Here is a 17,112-nt window from a genome sequence, read left to right on the forward strand (position 1 = left end):
CTTATCTTAACGAATTGAATTTCCCTCTCAGTTTTACTAATTTCTTTCACATTTGATCTTTAGGTTTCTCGTTAATGGAGAGAGTGAAACAAATAAAACAAATGTAACGGAAGGACGGCACGTGGTTTGATGCGATTAGGGTCTCAGATGTCTGATTGTTTGTGGGGAATCATTGGTCAAATGTGCATGTGCACTCTTTTTAGCCTTAGGTCCACCAACTCCAGTATTTTATTCAATTAATAAGATTTCATTTGTATTTTTCTGTGTTTTAATTTTAGTATGTTATTTGAACTAATTATCTCATTTGTAACCAACGACATATCATTTTCAGGAATAATTATATAGACATTCACATTTAGACTCAAGTATGCATACACAGCAGCAGCAGCACATGTGTATATATGCATATAACATTGTAAAAAGAGATGCGATTTTGATTTTTGAGATATACATTTTATATTGGAGAAGCATGATTCTTAAAAAGCATGCTCTTTGATTAGAAAGTAGAACTGGTAGGCTGTGTGATATTTGAAAAGCATTTTTTAGTTTTGCATAACTACGTGGACAAATAAGTTTCAAAATGGTTGGAAATGGAACTATTATTTCTTAGCATTTTGGGTAAATGATAAGAAGTGATGTTAATGTCTAATAACTAGTACATTTTTTTTCTTTATTGCATGAAATCAATCCACGTATGTGTTTTATATAAATATATATAGAAGTAGGATGAGATTGAAATGCAGACCCATGAAATGATGGCGTCAATACAAAAGAAGCACAAATATTAGTAGTGGACCTTTATCTTTACGACCCATATCAACCTTTGATTATATATTATACGACATCATACATAAATTGAACATAGTCATATTCGAACACAACGTTATATCGACTCGAAAATCTTAGAACACCTCCAACGTTAGTTTGGGTAGGGGTTCTTAGAATTAAAAGAAAAGATTAAATCAATTAAACATGAAAGAGAAAGAGGCAAAAATTCTAAAACTTGAACTCTTTTTTTTTTTGGTCAACAACTTACTTCTTTCATTCCAAAACTTGAACTCTTAAGAACTGGTTTTGATAGTAAAAGAACATATGTCACTTTGTTAATTTTCCAATAAATTCTTAAAAATAATATATATAATCATCTAATTAAAATATCATTATATTTTTTTAGAACTCTTGGCAGTTTTCACCGTTAATGCCTGATCTTATGAGTTCTGTTCAATTTTTTAAAAAATATTATCACGGGTGATGTTCAAATGAATCTCGTCCAAAATAGTCACGGTTGAGAAAGCGCATATTCTTTTAAGTTATTAGGATAACCTCTAAAAGGAGAAGAACACTGTCATGACAAGAATATATGGCTACAATCTTTTGGTTGGTACAATCCAATTTCAATTGACCTCTATGGATTTAATTCACGAGAGAGAGTAAACACTGTAAAACTAGGACACGTATCTAGTTGGGGCACATGTAGGGAGTCGAACATGGAGCTATATAGATAGACAGGTTCCAAACTTGAAGACTCGGTATTTACCCAAAAAAACAAACTTCACGGCTCTACGTAGTAACTAGAGCCAGAGGCTCACGCTACTACCCAAACAACAAAGATAACGTAGCAATGCAAAAATTGTGGTAGATAGAACTCAACAAACAAACAAACAAGTTTGTGATAGAATGATCGAATACAAGTATTCATTAGAGAATAAGTTTACAGTAATTTAATTATATGGTTAATTCTGAAGTTCAACGAGATTATACTACGTGATAATATTAAATAAAACACACAAAAAGGGTGGTATGTGTCCTCGATTTATAGTAGAAATATTATTTGTAAATCGAATCGTTTCATATATAATTACATTTCCAGTGATTACAAGCAACTGGTCAATTTTGTCTTGCATCATATTGTAGCGAAATAAGTCGTGCATCATACTATAGCGAAATAAGAGCCAACAATTGTGATTTATATAACAAAAAAGTCTTTCAAAAGGGGTCCAACCACTTGTCAATTATTCATATATTCTTCCAAGTTTCGTCGCATATATCTCCCAGCTTTTAGCGTATGATCATATAACGCTTGAAACCAACGGTTTCTCTACACCAATTGTCGCATATATATAATATGTGGATATACCAGAATAAAATATATACTCCATGAAATAATTTTTGATAAAGGAAGAAACCGTCAAAACTCACAAGCTGGTGAAATTAAATTCATGGACACGAGAATCCGAACCAAGCAAGAAAAATATGATTACAAGTCAATACATCTTAAAATACAGTTAACTAGCTAGACCAACCCCAAAATGGTCAGTTTTATTACTTAGAAAATATTTTGTTGCCTCTTAGTTATTTGGTCCCTTAAGGAACCAGAGAGATGTACAACCCTAGACGGCTTAACCCTTACTTTCACTGTTACAAAATAAAAACACATTTTTCGGTGTGCGTTATAAACATTACTCATATTAGATAGATAAGATATTTCATTCTACCAACAAAGAAAAAGTAGAAGAGAAGAATAAGATAAGGTCCTGGAGTATATAAACGTCTTAAAGAACATGCTACACTTGGACAAACTCGATTCGTGTAGCAGCATTAATCATTATACTTCACAGCCAATGCAAAGCCGTCACGAGTCACGAGCATCCAAAAAAGTTTAGTGCAGTCACGTTCAAAGAGACTATTTGCCAAAAAAAAACAAATAATTTATCTCAAGTGTATCCTCTAAGTAATAGCTACAACAATATGAAATACTCCCTCCGTTTCATAATAGTTGATGTTTTAGAATGATAATTTTGTTTCAAATTAGATGAAGTTTTGAGATTTTAAGGTTACTTTAACTTTATTGGAAACTGTTCAACCAATTAGGTTTTACACTCTTTTTTATTATTGGTTAATTGATTTTAAAATTATATCTTTAAAATATTTTTTATTAAAGAAATATAGTTTTCTTAATCTTTGTGCACTAGAGTAAAACATCAAGTATTATGAAATGGAGGGAGTATTAATTTATAAAAACTGAACAAATCGATGGCCAACAGTGAGTGTTTCTTTTGAATTTGTTTACCCTAATAAATTGGGCACCCGAAGTTACGTGAGAACAAAAAAAAATTGTGCGAGACTATCTTGCTTTTGGGTTGATTTGTGTGTCCGAGGGATCATGCAACAATAGAAATCTTTCTTTTCCAAACAGAAATTACACAGATTCCTAGTATCTACGACCTTTTCGTTAATGAATTTGGCCGACATGAGTTTTGGTTTTTCAAAAGTATGTATGTGGTGATAAGACGCAGATAGAGGAGGAAAAGTTAGAGGAATCACTATCGTATAATAATTTAGTTAAAAAGCTATATTTAATTAGAAATTGATAGAGACCTGATATCTTGTTGTTCATAAAATTGATATTGCCTTTTTGATACAAATTTTAATATTAGTATAGTTTACTTTTTGTTCTGGGAGAGAGGGGTGCCAGAGAAATTTAGATCGTTAATCATTCAAGTGTATTGGTTTGAGATATCAAAACCAACAAGTAATTATGTAAGCAAGATGGTCGGTAAGGAGGACGAAGTAGACTCATAATCTAAATAACAATATGGTTCTTGAGGACTCATTGTTGTTTTACTAAATAAAAACATGGACTACAATCTAAACTAGTGTTACGTACTGATGATGATAATTTTGTTATAAAAATAAGATGATAAAAAGAAACTCTTATTTATCTCTTTTAAATTTGTTTTGTATTTTTGGTCAGGATATTTACAAATAGATTATAAATCAAAAACAAATTATGAGAAAAGATATGTCGATATACGAATATACCACTTATTTTGTTCTTCACTTGATAACGTGAATAAGGTCTAAGCAGAACAAGACCAAAAATAACTTAATTTGAATGGAAGGATCGATCTGTAAAAACATTTCGAAACTTTGGAAATTATTTCGGTTTGATTGGGTTGGTGCCCAAATTTTTATTTCTATGTACTTATGATTTATAATTATTTATTTTAAATATACATATTTAAAATATGTTACTTAAAAATCTGAAGTATTTGAATTTTGAAGTTTTATGTGATTTTAATTTCTTTCAATAGAACATAGTAGTGAAAATATAAAATTTAAATTTTATATTCTAAATAAAAATCATAGTGACTGTCATAATTCACCCAAAATCATCTAAAACTCATTAAAAGTATTATTTTCAAATACTAAAGGGTATTTGAACACACTCAATGCCAGGAAAGAGTATTTTTTTAATCACCCTTGCCAGGAAAGAGTTAAATTGGAATTTTATGATGTAAAGCCAAACACAATCAATACTATTAATTCTTCAATATGTCTAATTGATAGTAGTTTGGTCCAAAAAAATGTTACTACATAATCAATATTACATTAGACTCATATATCAATATAAAACTAATTATATAAAAATAACGACCTTTTACTATACATATATACACGTAACATTCACTGTAATCCCAAATTTTTAGGAGCCCACTTTTCCAAATACAATTTTATTAGACAGTTATATTAATAACAAAGCAAAAGGAATAAATGATGATCGTATTTGATATTAACAACATATACAGATATAATACATTTTTTGTAAGCAGTTTAGTTATTGTGTCTACTTTTTTTTGACTAAGGTTCTAATGGGTTGATATTAATACGTTGTGTCCAACTAAATATTTTATAATTGTATCTAAATAATTATAACCACCTTCTAAATATTGATATATGTTATGTTTAATTATTTATTTATTCTATTAATAATAACTAACTTCTATTTATTTTTTATAATTGTTCCTACTTTAATATTGTTACTAACCACGTCATATGTTTATTATTATTGAGTTTTGATGAACATTCAATTCTCTCAGAAATTATTCATGCGACAATTTCTCAAAAACAGTTATATTTTTTCGTGATTTAACTCAGTTCCAAAGAAACCCAGGAAAAACAGTTATATTTTTCAAAAGGTATTTGCGTCTGAAAAAATTTCTGAAAAAATTCTCATCAACACTGTAAAAAACAGTTATAATTTTCAAAGGATATTTATAATTTCTGAATTTTTATATTTCTCAATGTTTTCTTACATTGAAAATAGTGTGGATTGGTGGATTTCGGATCGTGGCTACCTGTCGATCCGCAAAATATTTAAAAAATTTAAATTAAAAAAGTTTTTTTTTTAAATACAGAAATTTAAAAATAATAATTTAAAATTTAAATCATGAATAAAATTTTTATTATAATATATTTTAATAATAATTAAAGTAAAGCAGGTGCGAGTACAAAATTATTTGTTTGTGGGTTGTGCAGGTCATATTTTTTAACCAAAGAAAAATTGAAAATCCACGGGTTGGCGGGTCAACGGACGAGTTCGACCCGAAATCCAGCCTTAACCGTAGGTATACCGGATCAATTTTTAAATTGCTATTATTTAATAAAATATATTTTGATTAAAATTTATATACAAATATAATTACAAAAAAATACAAATATAATCAGAAAGAAAAAACAAATATCAAAAATTAAATTTAAAACAGAAATATATATCCGGACGGGTCAAAATATATTTCTCAACGGGTTGACTAAACCCGCAGATTTCAATTTTCAATTATCAACCCGTGGGTTTCAGTTTTGTACGAAACAAAATTGAAATCTGCGGGTTGGCGGGTTCGACGGACAATATACCAGATCAATTTTTAAATTGCTATTATTTAATAAAATATATTTTGATAAAGATTTATTATAAAGAAAATCATATATATAAGCACAAAGAAAACACAAATATGAGAATTAAATTAAAACAAAAAATATACCCGGAGAATCTAGTTTTCAAATAAAATTTTCCCAAAACCGAATTCTAGAAAACGAACCGAACCAAATCCACTTTCCCAAACCGAAAAACGAGCTATTGCCCAGCCCAGATACATCTACACTATTTGGAGCCTATGAAGTAGGCCTGAGTTTACTGCTTAGCCCAATGTTTATCTCGTCTCTACTTATCTTTTTCTTCCCGCCAAATCTGCACCAAACTACTTTTTTTTTTTTTGAAACTTACACCAAACTACTTATTTCGGTCATTCGGTGTATTTCCACAGTTTCGTTTCAGCTATGAGTGAATGAACACTAATCACTAATGCATTTGGTGGTAAAACAATGATATATTAATGAAACATGTACAAGAGATACACATATACTAATCTCATATTGTTTTTAAAATTTAAAATATGGTCTAGCATCATAATTCTTGCAGATATTTTATGGACGCTAGACAGGTTCCTCTATCATTCATCTTATGTGGACCTTTTGGCCTTTTCTCTACTCACATGCTCTGTACTGAAGAGACCATAGGAAGAGTTTTCTTTTAACATCCACTCTCTTATATTTATGTCTGTTAAATAAAACCAACCATCAAAAACACTACAAAACGTACCAGAGTATTTAATAAACTAGGGGCGTAGCCCCGCGCTAAATAAAACCAACCATCAAAAACACTACAAAACGTACCAGAGTATTTAATAAACTAGGGGCGTAGCCCCGCGCAAGCGCGGGGCCGGGTGTTGATGTGTTGTGTAGTTCAGACGGATGATTCTCGGGTCGTTACTTAGGAGAGTGGAAATCATGACGTCCTCGATTCACCGGATGAAGTTTTGTTTGAAATTTTAATGACTGAGTTGAATATATCCTTGTATGGACAGATGATTTGGTTTAAGATGCCTAATGAAGACCTATTCAGAGCCGAATATATTGTGTGAAGACGGTAGTTCTTAAAGACAAAAATAAAGTTGGAAAGTAGTTATTCTTAAAGACGCAAGATAAAGACATAATACATTTTTTATAAAACACAACTCCTAATCACCGACTCTTCTCCACACCTTCATGTCGTTGGCATCCCCTCTCCCTTTCACATCGATGTTTCCAGTCTCCTGCAACATTCAAAGGAAGAGCAGAAGAAAATTAGAAAAGAAACTGAGAAGGATTTTGGACATCTAAAGCTACTAACTGATTTTTAAATTGTAAAAACTTGTAACCGAGGAAGAGTTCAGGTTCAATGAGGAATTTGCAGCCAAAAACTTAGAACTTTGGAGTCTGTGTTGGGGAAGAGAAGAAGATTAAAAAAAAAAGTATAAACTTTGCTCCAAAATGACATTGTTGTTTTGTCTTTTCCTCTCTTAGCACATTTACTACAGATACACTGCACACATAAACCAACTCAGAACTTCATTTGCTGTTGCTTCTTTAAGAAAAAAAAATATGAATCATTACATACCATTTGTCTGCAAGACATAACAATGGTATCGCGTGGTTCAGACAACGCAATTCTTTTGCATCTGCCCCATCAACCGTGTTCCCAATCCCATAGATATCTTGCAGCTCATATCTCGACCCATTCACCCATAGGAACTGCTTCATCACACTTGGCTTGATCTCACCTTTCTCCTTCACGTATGTGGCTTGCTTTAGTAATCTGAGCATTCGTGGATGATGATCCAGACTTTCCATCTTCAGGAGCTGGCTCTATCTTAACCGCCAGTGGATAGATACTTGTTTCAACCTCCTCCTCCTTTTTCAAAATCAAATGTGATCATATCGGTGGTAAAGTGTCTTCCTTTGTTGCTGTGGATGAAACTCTTATTCCGCAAAGAAAACGACAGTGTTACTGTTTTACTGTGCAGATAAAACCTTACCATTCTACAGAAGTTCTACGACTTATGTGCAGCACAAGAGTAAGGATTTACGACCACAAAAGCTCTAAAACCAAAGAGCTCAACACCTTTCATAATCTCCCTAAAGCTCAGGTAAGTACACTGTCCAACTCTAAGACTGCAATCAGAAAACAAAAACAACTTAAATGTGAAATCAAACACGGTGAATCAGGAGTTTGAAGAAATATGAGTTCTCTCTAAACCAGAAAGACATTAGAAATCAAGAACGAAACAGCTGGTACCTGAAACTAAGCTGAGGAACTTCTCTTCTTGAATGAGAGCAGCTAACTCGAAATCCAGAAACGCAAATAGAGAGTACATCTTCAACCTAAGAATGAGAGATTGATAGGTTAGCAGAAGGATTCAGGAGACAAAAACGTCTACAATTCGATCTAAGAGAGCAGTAACATACATACACTTTGATTCCCCCTGTGTAAAGGATGAAGCTGAAGTATCCTTCTTTGCTCGCTTTGAATTGTCTACGCCTTCACCGCTTTGTTCCCGATTTTCCACCAGCTAATCTAGATTAGCAGGCGGCCGAGACTCATCCATCTTCTATCTCATCCTTGTCGCTTGAAGATGCTGCCGTTGAATCTTTCAAAAGGGTTACACTTTTTTTGTCATCAGATATTTCAAAGCGTGAATTCGGATTCTTCGAGAGAGAAAGAGAAATTGGGGAAAGTGTTTAGGGTTTGCGGCGAGAATCCAATAGTGCAGAGATGATCGACTAAAAGGTGGAGGAGAAGAGTTAAAGGTGCAAGGACGACGCATGATAGAGGACCTCAATATATAGGAGTATGGAGAAGGCGTTACGGGAGGAGAGGCGACTGCTCTGTATCGTATGGCTGGAGAGTCGAGAAGAGATGGAGTCAGATTCGATTCACCGGAACAGGAATCGCCACACACAATAATGATAATCTGATGTGGATACCCTCAAAAAGGCCGGAAACGATGGTGTGAGAAATCTATAAAGAAAAGGGTTGAGAGCTAACCTCGAGAACTCTATATAAATGGATTGGAGAAACGTTACGGAATCGTGAATCGTTGCGTCGACAGAAGGAGTAATGACCACCATTACTTAAGAAGAACAGAGGAGGAAGAGGGAGAGGGATCGCTAGAGATCTACGGAGAACAAAAAATCAAGAAATCCTAATGTAATTGTCAAGATGAACGGATCTCGTAATCTCGTATGGGCCCTTTCAAACAGACAGAACTCAGTTACAAACAGAACACACATGATAAAAGCCCATAAAACGGCAGTCCATTAATTTAAAAAGGACACGTGTTCCATAAAGAGGAGTGATACTTGCTCATTATATAATAGATTTGGGGTTTACAGATTACAAACGAGACCAAAAGAAGTATTTAATTTTTTTCTTCCTTTATTGTTATATATACATTTTGAATATCAAAAGATTCTAAGCCAAAGTCGTAATATTTCTAGATCCAAAGTAACATCATGAATGTAATTTTTCTATATCTGAAACCATACTAAAAGAAATTGTTACAATAATAAAAATTGGTAGGTGTATATTTTTATTAATCTCTGACAAACCAAAAAAACACAAGCCTAAAACAATTCAACTAGCAAACAATTACACATACGTTACAAGCAAACAGGAAGCTAAGCCAGTAAAAACGGATCCGAATGATTATGTTCAATGTATATGTCGCTTCTTCTTCAGTCTTCATTGTGGAAACTGTGGTTTCATTCTCTAGCAATGACGTTCTTCTTTTTTTTTCCATAAGGAAGAAGGAAACCAAGAAACAAACGATCCATGCGTGCGTGCAGTTTGTACGCATGGCCCATATAATTATACGGCCCATTATAGCTGTTAACTCCAATAGACCGAGTTGCCCAAAGCATCGCGGAAAGAGAATCCACTCGCACGCAAGTAAAGGCCCATACGATGACACGGCCCGTAATAACTTTAAACCCGAATTGTTCAAACCTGAATATACCCGACCAGTCCAAGGAGCGTCTCGAGAAAGAGAATCCACACAGTGTCTTACTTGTCTTCCCTCCCGAAGAAAGCTAAACAGAGAGTGTCAAGAAACCTAGAAGAATGAAATAGTTTCTTGTATTGATAGAGGTCGACAGACCTAAGGTATATATACAAACGGTTTTGACCTAATATCACAAGATATGTACACAAAGATATAAAGGAATATTTACATAACTGATCATATGGAAATATACGATAACATATTCGTATATATCCTCAATACCCCCCTCAAGTTGGAGAGTGAAGATCAAGAACTCCCAACTTGGGAAGAAACTCATCAAATCCTTTGCGTCCAAGAGGCTTAGTGAAAATGTCTGCAAGTTGAGAATGAGTAGAAACATGTATCGTTGCAATGGTCCTTTTGACTATCTCATCTCGTATAAAATGACAGTCATTCTCTACATGCTTCGTTCTCTCGTGAAAGACCGGGTTAGCGGCAAGATAAATTGCAGACTTGCTGTCACAATGCAAAGGAATAGGAGACTTAGAAGTGAATTCCAAAAGTGCAAAGAAGATTACGTATCCAAAGGACTTCCTGAACTGTCGATGACATTGCCCGATATTCAGCTTCACAACTCGAGCGTGAGACGCAGTCTTGTTTCTGTGTTTTCCAAGAGATAGGAGAGCCACCAAGAGTAATAAACCACCCAGTAAGGATCGGCGAGAAGTGCGACAGCCTGACCAGTCGGAATCGCACCAAACGGATAATGTGAGATCAGTATGAGCTCGAAGAAGGATATCCTGTCCTGGATTTCCTTTTAAATAACGCACCACGCGTAAGGCAGCGTTCCAATGCGCAAGCTTGGGTTTCTGCATGAATTGAGCTAGAAGATGAACCGAGTAAGCCAAGTCTGGACGCGTAACGGCAAGATAAATAAGACGTCCAATAAGTCGTCGATAAGCAGCGACGTCTGCAAGATCCGGGCCTTTGTCGAGAGCTAAGGTCTGATTTTGTTCGACCGGAAAAGCAACTGGTTTAGCCGCCAGGAGACCAGTTTCTTCGATAATGCCAAGAGCATACTTCCGTTGGCAGAGATAAATTCCAAGAGGTCCACAAGCAAGTTCCAAACCAAGGAAATATTTAGAGACCCAGGTCCTTCATATGGAAGCATCGATTCATATAATCTTTGAATGATGCCAAGAGAGACGGGTTACTTGCGGAAACCACAAGATCATCCACATAAATAAGTACCTGAATGTATACTCTTGGCATTATCGAAGAAACCTGGCTCTGATACCATGTCAAAAAACCTAGAAGAATGAAATAGTTTCTTGTATTGATAGAGGTCGACAGACCTAAGGTATATATACAAACGGTTTTGACCTAATATCACAAGATATGTACACAAAGATATAAAGGAATATTTACATAACTGATCATATGAAAATATACGATAACATATTCGTATATATCCTCAATAGAGAGAAAAAGACCTAGAGTGAGATGGATACTAGAGAAATCAACAGTTCTACGTCCGCCGCGGGATCCATATCTTTTCAAAGCAGCCTGATTCACAGTGGCAAGCTTGTTCAGGTCTTCCTCTAAATCCTTTCGATTTCGTAGATTTTGTTCTTTCCGTGAAGCTTAACCCTAGTCTTAGGGTATATACCTTAAGCATAGAGAATGAGAGGAAGAAGTGGTGTAAAGAGGGAGAAATGGTAGAGTGAGCTGTGTACTCCGGAACAACAAATATATATAAGAAACACTATGGTCCATATGTGGAGAGATTTGCATAATGAGTATGCTTGATTTTATGATATATTTCTATACATTGAAATTAAATTACAATAATATTAATCATAATTCGTCTCAACATAAATTGCTTTTAGGAATCTAATTGATTTTTTTGTTATTAGTATTATTCAATAATTGTTTATATAAAAAAAACCTCCAAACAACCAAATCCTCCCATTCAAAAAGGGAGACAGAGCCAGTTCTGAGATTCTATAAAAAGTTAAAAACAAACCTTTTGTGTGATCCTTCCAATCCAAATCAAACATATAGTAAGATGAAAGAAACATAACATAAACACTGTGAACGTCACTGGTAAGTTTACAAAGGAAAAGTTCCAGTGTAGCGGATATGATCGAGTGTACGATGCAGACCGTACTTAGACACTGCTGCATTTGCTGCTCTGAAACCTCCTCCATAAGCTGGAGATGCGTCGTGTGCTATCTGATGCTTAAAGAACTCACCAAGCTTCTTCTCCATATTTGATTTCCCTCCTTTTTTGTTAGAAAACGAAGATGATGATGATGACGTTGAAGGCACGTTTCTTGAAAGAGGATCTGAGAGAACTTCGGATTCAAGCCACATGTATGAGAGGACTTGGCAGATACCTTCCTCTACCTCAGGGTTTAGGTTCCTATACCCTAGTGAAATCAATAAATTAAAACTAATTAGATGCTTTTCTTGGAACTAAATTAGTGAACAAGAAATTCAATAAACGTTTCCAGATGCTTAAATCAGAATATGTATAGCTCAGTTGGATTACTTTATTATGAAATGAAACGATGAATCATAATCTATTAATTATTAAAATATAGTATTATATTTTACAATTATATGAAGCATATTACATGAATATAATATTACTTATTAATTATTCCTTTATCTAAGCCGACTGGATTTCAAACCGAACCAAGCCAAGATTCGCACTCTTTTGGTGAAGAAAAGAAATTGATGGAGAATATATAGTAAGTACCTTTGAGCCTTAGCCATCCATGCATCAGCTCGTGGGCGAGAATGGCTCCGGTGAGTAATCTTCAACCACCAAACCATCATTACGTTATTAATCATTTGCCGATCTTTATCGTTCAAGCAATGGTCGAACAGTGAATATGAGAGTTGAGCAAGTAATATGTACCTTGGGAGGCCATAAAGAACAAGGATCGCAGTGACTTCACATTTTCGTGTAAGCTTTCGTGGCTGAGTTCTCATACCATAAAGACGGTGAGCGCCAAGTCTCGGTCTTTTAAGAACCTTTTAAGAACCAAACATGTAAGAAACAGAGCAAATTAATATTTAGAATCAGATATTTTCTAACAATAATTTGAGAAAACTTACACTTGTGACTGTCTGTTCTTCAGACAAACATAAACCTCTCGTCTCTGGCATGTGATGGTATCCCTATGGGAAAATAAAAACAAAGGAAGTTTAAATGTAATTTGAGAGAAACCCAGCGAGAAAATATTATGTATAAGTCTAAAGATCATAGATTACGTTTTTCTCTCCGACAATAGCGTCATTGAGCGCTTCTCGTTGAACAAGAAGCATAGGAATCTGTTGCTCAAGTTTCATGTACATTCCTTCGTAATAGTCTCGTATAGCATGGTAGAGAGGTTGACAATCTCCTGTATCGGTTATCGCAGTTTCCATGCATTCTAAACATAAACTTCTCCCATCTTCTAACGTGTAATATCTCACGTCCCATGACTTCATTGTCACAACATAGAAAAAAAATGGTACTGATTTGTATAGACTTATCAATTAATCAATAAGAAATATTTCATTGTTAATATTTGATTACCTCCAAACGTTCGCAGCTACAGCAACGAGCGGTCTTATCGTACTCATGAGAGGGACAATACTTTTGATTCCAAAACGGATGGCATCGATACTCGATCAAGCCAGCATCATTAGTTGGGATCTAACCAGAGTAGAATGAGGTTAGTCCAATATTTTAAACGTGCATGAATCTAAATAATGTTGTATAGTTGCTTACAAAATGGTGACAAACTTCGCATTTAGGATGAGTAAGCTCTTTGAAACAAATCTTGTGATATGGTTTCGTTCCTGACAGAGAGAACTTTGAACCAAGCCAGAGACAGAACATACAAAGTTAGTACTCATTTCCAACAAAAAAGTATATATCATATTCATACGTATTATGGTAAGTGTGGATATATGTAAAGATACCTCGTGCTCAGTGATAGGGTAACGACAAGAGTGGCAACAAAAACATTCAGGATGAAAGAATGTTCCCATGCATCCTAGGTAGTTCCCCATTCCGATATCACGGTTGCATCCGCCGCATATTCTGCTAAAAAATAGTAGTAGAAACGTCACTTTATTGCAATTTTAAATACATTTGAAGTTATAATTCTATAAAACTTAATTAAGAATGTGTTTTGTTGTACCTTTGTCTTCTTCTGAATTGATAAGTAGGTTCATAAGGTGGAATAAAAGATGGTGGATTGACTCCACCGTGAAATGGCCTTGGAAAATCTGAATTGTTATCCATAGACCAACCATAACCTGCCCAAAATAACATAATTCAATCTCTAATCTAAAGAAAAAATATTTTAGTTAATTCTGATTTTCTCTAGTTTAATATGTACTCATAAATGTTAGACAAGAGATACCATGTGGCCGCCTCCTATCGTCAGCTAGAGAAAGTGACATTGCACGATCGAGTTCTTCTTTGTCTCGTGCACCTCTCGAACGATCGTCCTGGTTCGTTAACACGAACATCCAAAAAATGTAAATTAATTCGTTTATCATGACATCAGCAGTACGTAAAAATATATTGATGAAATAGTTTAACATATAAAAAACTAGAAACAAAAATAATAGTCCACCATATACATATCGATTTCATCTTTTAGAGATTCTACTTAGGTGACTAAATATCGTTAGTAGTGCTTATGGGTATCAAAGTAGGCCACCTCAAATCTAATCCACCTCTTCCATCATGTAATGGGTGATTTGTGTTCATTTTTTATTTCATGGACTGAGAATTATATTCTTAACCCAATGAGATAGGTAGTCATATTAACTTGAAAATAAAATTAAAATACTTATTAATTTCTATTTTAGTATTACTATAGTAGTATTATAATTTAATAATACACTAAGTATACAGAAATGTAAAAGAAAAACGTATATCAAACTAACTCATAACTATTACTAATACTAATATTCGTCGGATACAATAAATTGTCCTAATTGAACCGACATACGAACCTATTTCTACCTAACTCTGTCGTCACATTGTAACATCATCTCAATTTAGGCATTAAAAGCCAATGAGACTCATGACAACAATTAGGTAACAAATGTACCAAATAATTATTAGTTTCATGGATGTGACAATTTCACAGAATGTACAACTACAAGACCCGTGATATTTCAATTAACATGAGAAACAATGAAAAACAATAGTAATATTCACATGTCTTTTGCATATTGCTTTAATATTAGAAATCACGTGTCTATAGTATATGTGCAGGTCTAAAAAGAAAGGAAAAAAAGACCGAAAATATTAATTAAAACTTAACGATTAGTTATTCAATTTATATTTTAAGAAAATATTTACCAAAGATGAAGGATGTAGAGGAAAGACCATGTTCTCGTCCTCTTGAAACTGAGGAGGATGATGATTAGTGCGAGCACCACCACCACCGCCACCATTAGAGCCACTCTTGAAAAGCTTACTCACCCATTTCATCAAGTTCCATCTCTTATCTCTGTATGTTGATGAAGATGATGACCCAGCTTCCCCTATTATTTTATGAAAACGTTATTAGGTTAGCAAGTTTCTATACACGGTGCATGGGCAAATATTTTGGAAAGAAAAGAAAACGCACCAAAGATACAAGGATTGGAGATATGGCTAACATGAGCAACACCGTATGAAGAAGATGATGAGGACGAGGAAGAAGAATCCATATGACGATGAAGAATGTCCCACACGTGTGTTATATATCTTTGAAAACGTGTGAGTGAAGAGAAAACGACAGCCCTAGAGAGAAGCAAAGAAGGAGGAAGAAGATGAAGTTATAAGTCATTAATTGTTATTAGAGAATAAAAACATATATGAAAAGAGAGAATCTTTGCAGAAGAGATCGGGCTAAAAAATATAAAGAAAAAAAAGAAAAGGAAGAGATGCTTAGCTTCTGAAAGGAAAGGAACAGAGAGAAAGAGATGTTTTTAAGAGAATATTTATATTTTTGCTGAGGCGGAGAATCTCTCAAACAACGGTGTGGGGAGGATGAAGAGAGTTGAAACCTTTTAAAGCTTCTCTCTTTTTCATTTTTCGAAAAAATTAATCCCAAAAGTGAAATTGTAAACGAAAGTAATAATAAAAAGAACAAAACTTGGCTTCACCCCCTAAGGTGAACCTCTACATTCACCCACCAATAGGAATGAGTTAATTGAGATTTGATATCTCTTAAAAAAGGAAACCAAGTAATAAGAATTTAATGAAATAAAATTATGTTTTTAGATAAATAAAAAATAGTAGCAATTATAAAAAAAAAATTTTTTTTTAGTATTAATAAATCCGTCAGAAAATATTAAACCCTAAACCCTAAATTCTAAATACTAAACCCTAAACCTTTGGGGAAAGCCTGAACCCTTGGGCAAATCCTATACCCTAAATCGTTAATCTTAAACCCTAAACCCTTAATCATAAACCATAATATTAAACCCTAAATTCTAAACACGAAACCCTAAACCCTAAACTCTTTGACAAATATTAAATCATAAATTCTTAATACTAAACTATAAACCATTTTGAAATTAATGATTTATGGTTTAGTATTAGAGGTTATGATTTAGGGTTTAGGGATTAGGATTTAGTTTATGGTTTGGTTTAAATTTAAAGATTTAGGGTATAGGATTTGCCCAAGGGTTCAGGCTTTTCCCAAGGGTTTAGGGTTTATATTTAGAATTTAAGGTTTAGGGTTTAGAATTTAGAGTTTCGGGTTTAGTATTTTCTGACGGATTTATTAATATTAAAAAGAATATATTTTTTTGATACTTACTACTATTTTTATTTATCTAAAAACATAATTTTATTTCATTAAATTCTTATTACTTGGTTTCCTTTTTTAAGAGATATCAAATCTTAATAAACTAATTCCTATTGGTGGGTGAATGTAGAGGTTCACCCACCAATAGGAATTAGTTTATTAAGATTTGATATCTCTTAAAAAAAGAAAACCAAGTATTAAGAATTTAATGAAATAAAATCATGTTTTTAGATAAATAAAAATAGTAGCAAGTATAAAAAAAATATATTCTTTTTAATATTAATAAATCCGTCAGAAAATACTAAACCCTAAACCCTAAATTCTAAACCCTAAACCTTAAATTCTAAATACTAAACCCTAAACCCTTGGGAAAAGCCTGAACCCTTGAGCAAATCCTATACTCTAAATCTTTAAATTTAAACCAAACCTTAAATCATAAACTAAATCCTAATCCCTAAACCCTAAATCATAACCTCTAATACTAAACCCTAAATCATTAATTTCAAAATGGTTTATAGTTTAGTATTAAGAATTTATGATTTAATATTTGTCAAAGAGTTTAGGGTTTAGGGTTTCGTGTTTAGAATTTAGGGTTTAATATTATGGTTTATGATTAAGGGTTTAGGGTTTAAGATTAA

General features: G+C 33.5%; 1 protein-coding gene and 1 long non-coding RNA gene across 8 annotated transcripts; both read right to left on the reverse strand.

The window, feature by feature from the left end:
• Window positions 1-6,727: 6,727 nt before the first annotated feature.
• Window positions 6,728-9,014, reverse strand: LOC108806007 (uncharacterized). 4 transcript variants are annotated; one of them, XR_001942484.2, is made up of 6 exons: window positions 8,705-9,014; window positions 8,125-8,557; window positions 7,955-8,040; window positions 7,277-7,830; window positions 7,010-7,201; window positions 6,728-6,932 (listed from the first exon to the last, which is right to left on the reverse strand). It is a non-coding gene; the product is annotated as an uncharacterized LOC108806007 (long non-coding RNA). The 4 variants fall into 4 exon arrangements; XR_001942485.2 differs by having other exon boundaries at window positions 7,038-7,201; window positions 8,705-9,013; XR_001942483.2 differs by having other exon boundaries at window positions 6,728-7,201; window positions 8,129-8,557; window positions 8,705-9,011.
• A 2,528-nt stretch (window positions 9,015-11,542) lies between these two features.
• On the reverse strand, window positions 11,543-15,716 carry LOC108806530 (protein DA1-related 2). 4 transcript variants are annotated; one of them, XM_018578670.2, is made up of 12 exons: window positions 15,308-15,716; window positions 15,064-15,221; window positions 14,084-14,171; window positions 13,859-13,976; window positions 13,638-13,761; window positions 13,444-13,527; window positions 13,249-13,368; window positions 12,942-13,154; window positions 12,786-12,848; window positions 12,586-12,701; window positions 12,424-12,482; window positions 11,543-12,091 (listed from the first exon to the last, which is right to left on the reverse strand). In XM_018578670.2, the coding sequence occupies exons 1-12, from the start codon at window positions 15,387-15,389 to the stop codon at window positions 11,772-11,774; spliced, it is 1,545 nt and encodes a 514-aa protein (XP_018434172.2). In that variant the 5' UTR covers window positions 15,390-15,716; the 3' UTR covers window positions 11,543-11,771. The 4 variants fall into 4 exon arrangements, with proteins under 4 accessions (XP_018434172.2, XP_018434173.2, XP_018434170.2 ...); XM_018578671.2 differs by having other exon boundaries at window positions 13,638-13,758; window positions 15,308-15,715; XM_018578668.2 differs by having other exon boundaries at window positions 15,037-15,221; window positions 15,308-15,714.
• Window positions 15,717-17,112: the final 1,396 nt, after the last annotated feature.

Source organism: Raphanus sativus, chromosome 6 (assembly GCF_000801105.2).
Source record: "Raphanus sativus cultivar WK10039 chromosome 6, ASM80110v3, whole genome shotgun sequence".
NCBI classification, from domain to species: domain Eukaryota; kingdom Viridiplantae; phylum Streptophyta; class Magnoliopsida; order Brassicales; family Brassicaceae; genus Raphanus; species Raphanus sativus.

Coding starts and splice junctions, on each gene's coding strand:
- LOC108806530 (XM_018578668.2), bottom strand. CDS start 15,389: ATGGATTCTTCTTCCTCGTCCTCATCATCTTCTTCATACGGTGTTGCT. Junction 13,977..14,083: donor CGATAGGAGGCGGCCACATG/GTATCTCTTGTC, acceptor TATTTTGGGCAG/GTTATGGTTGGTCTATGGAT. Junction 12,092..12,423: donor TGGATGGCTAAGGCTCAAAG/GTACTTACTATA, acceptor TGATTTCACTAG/GGTATAGGAACCTAAACCCT.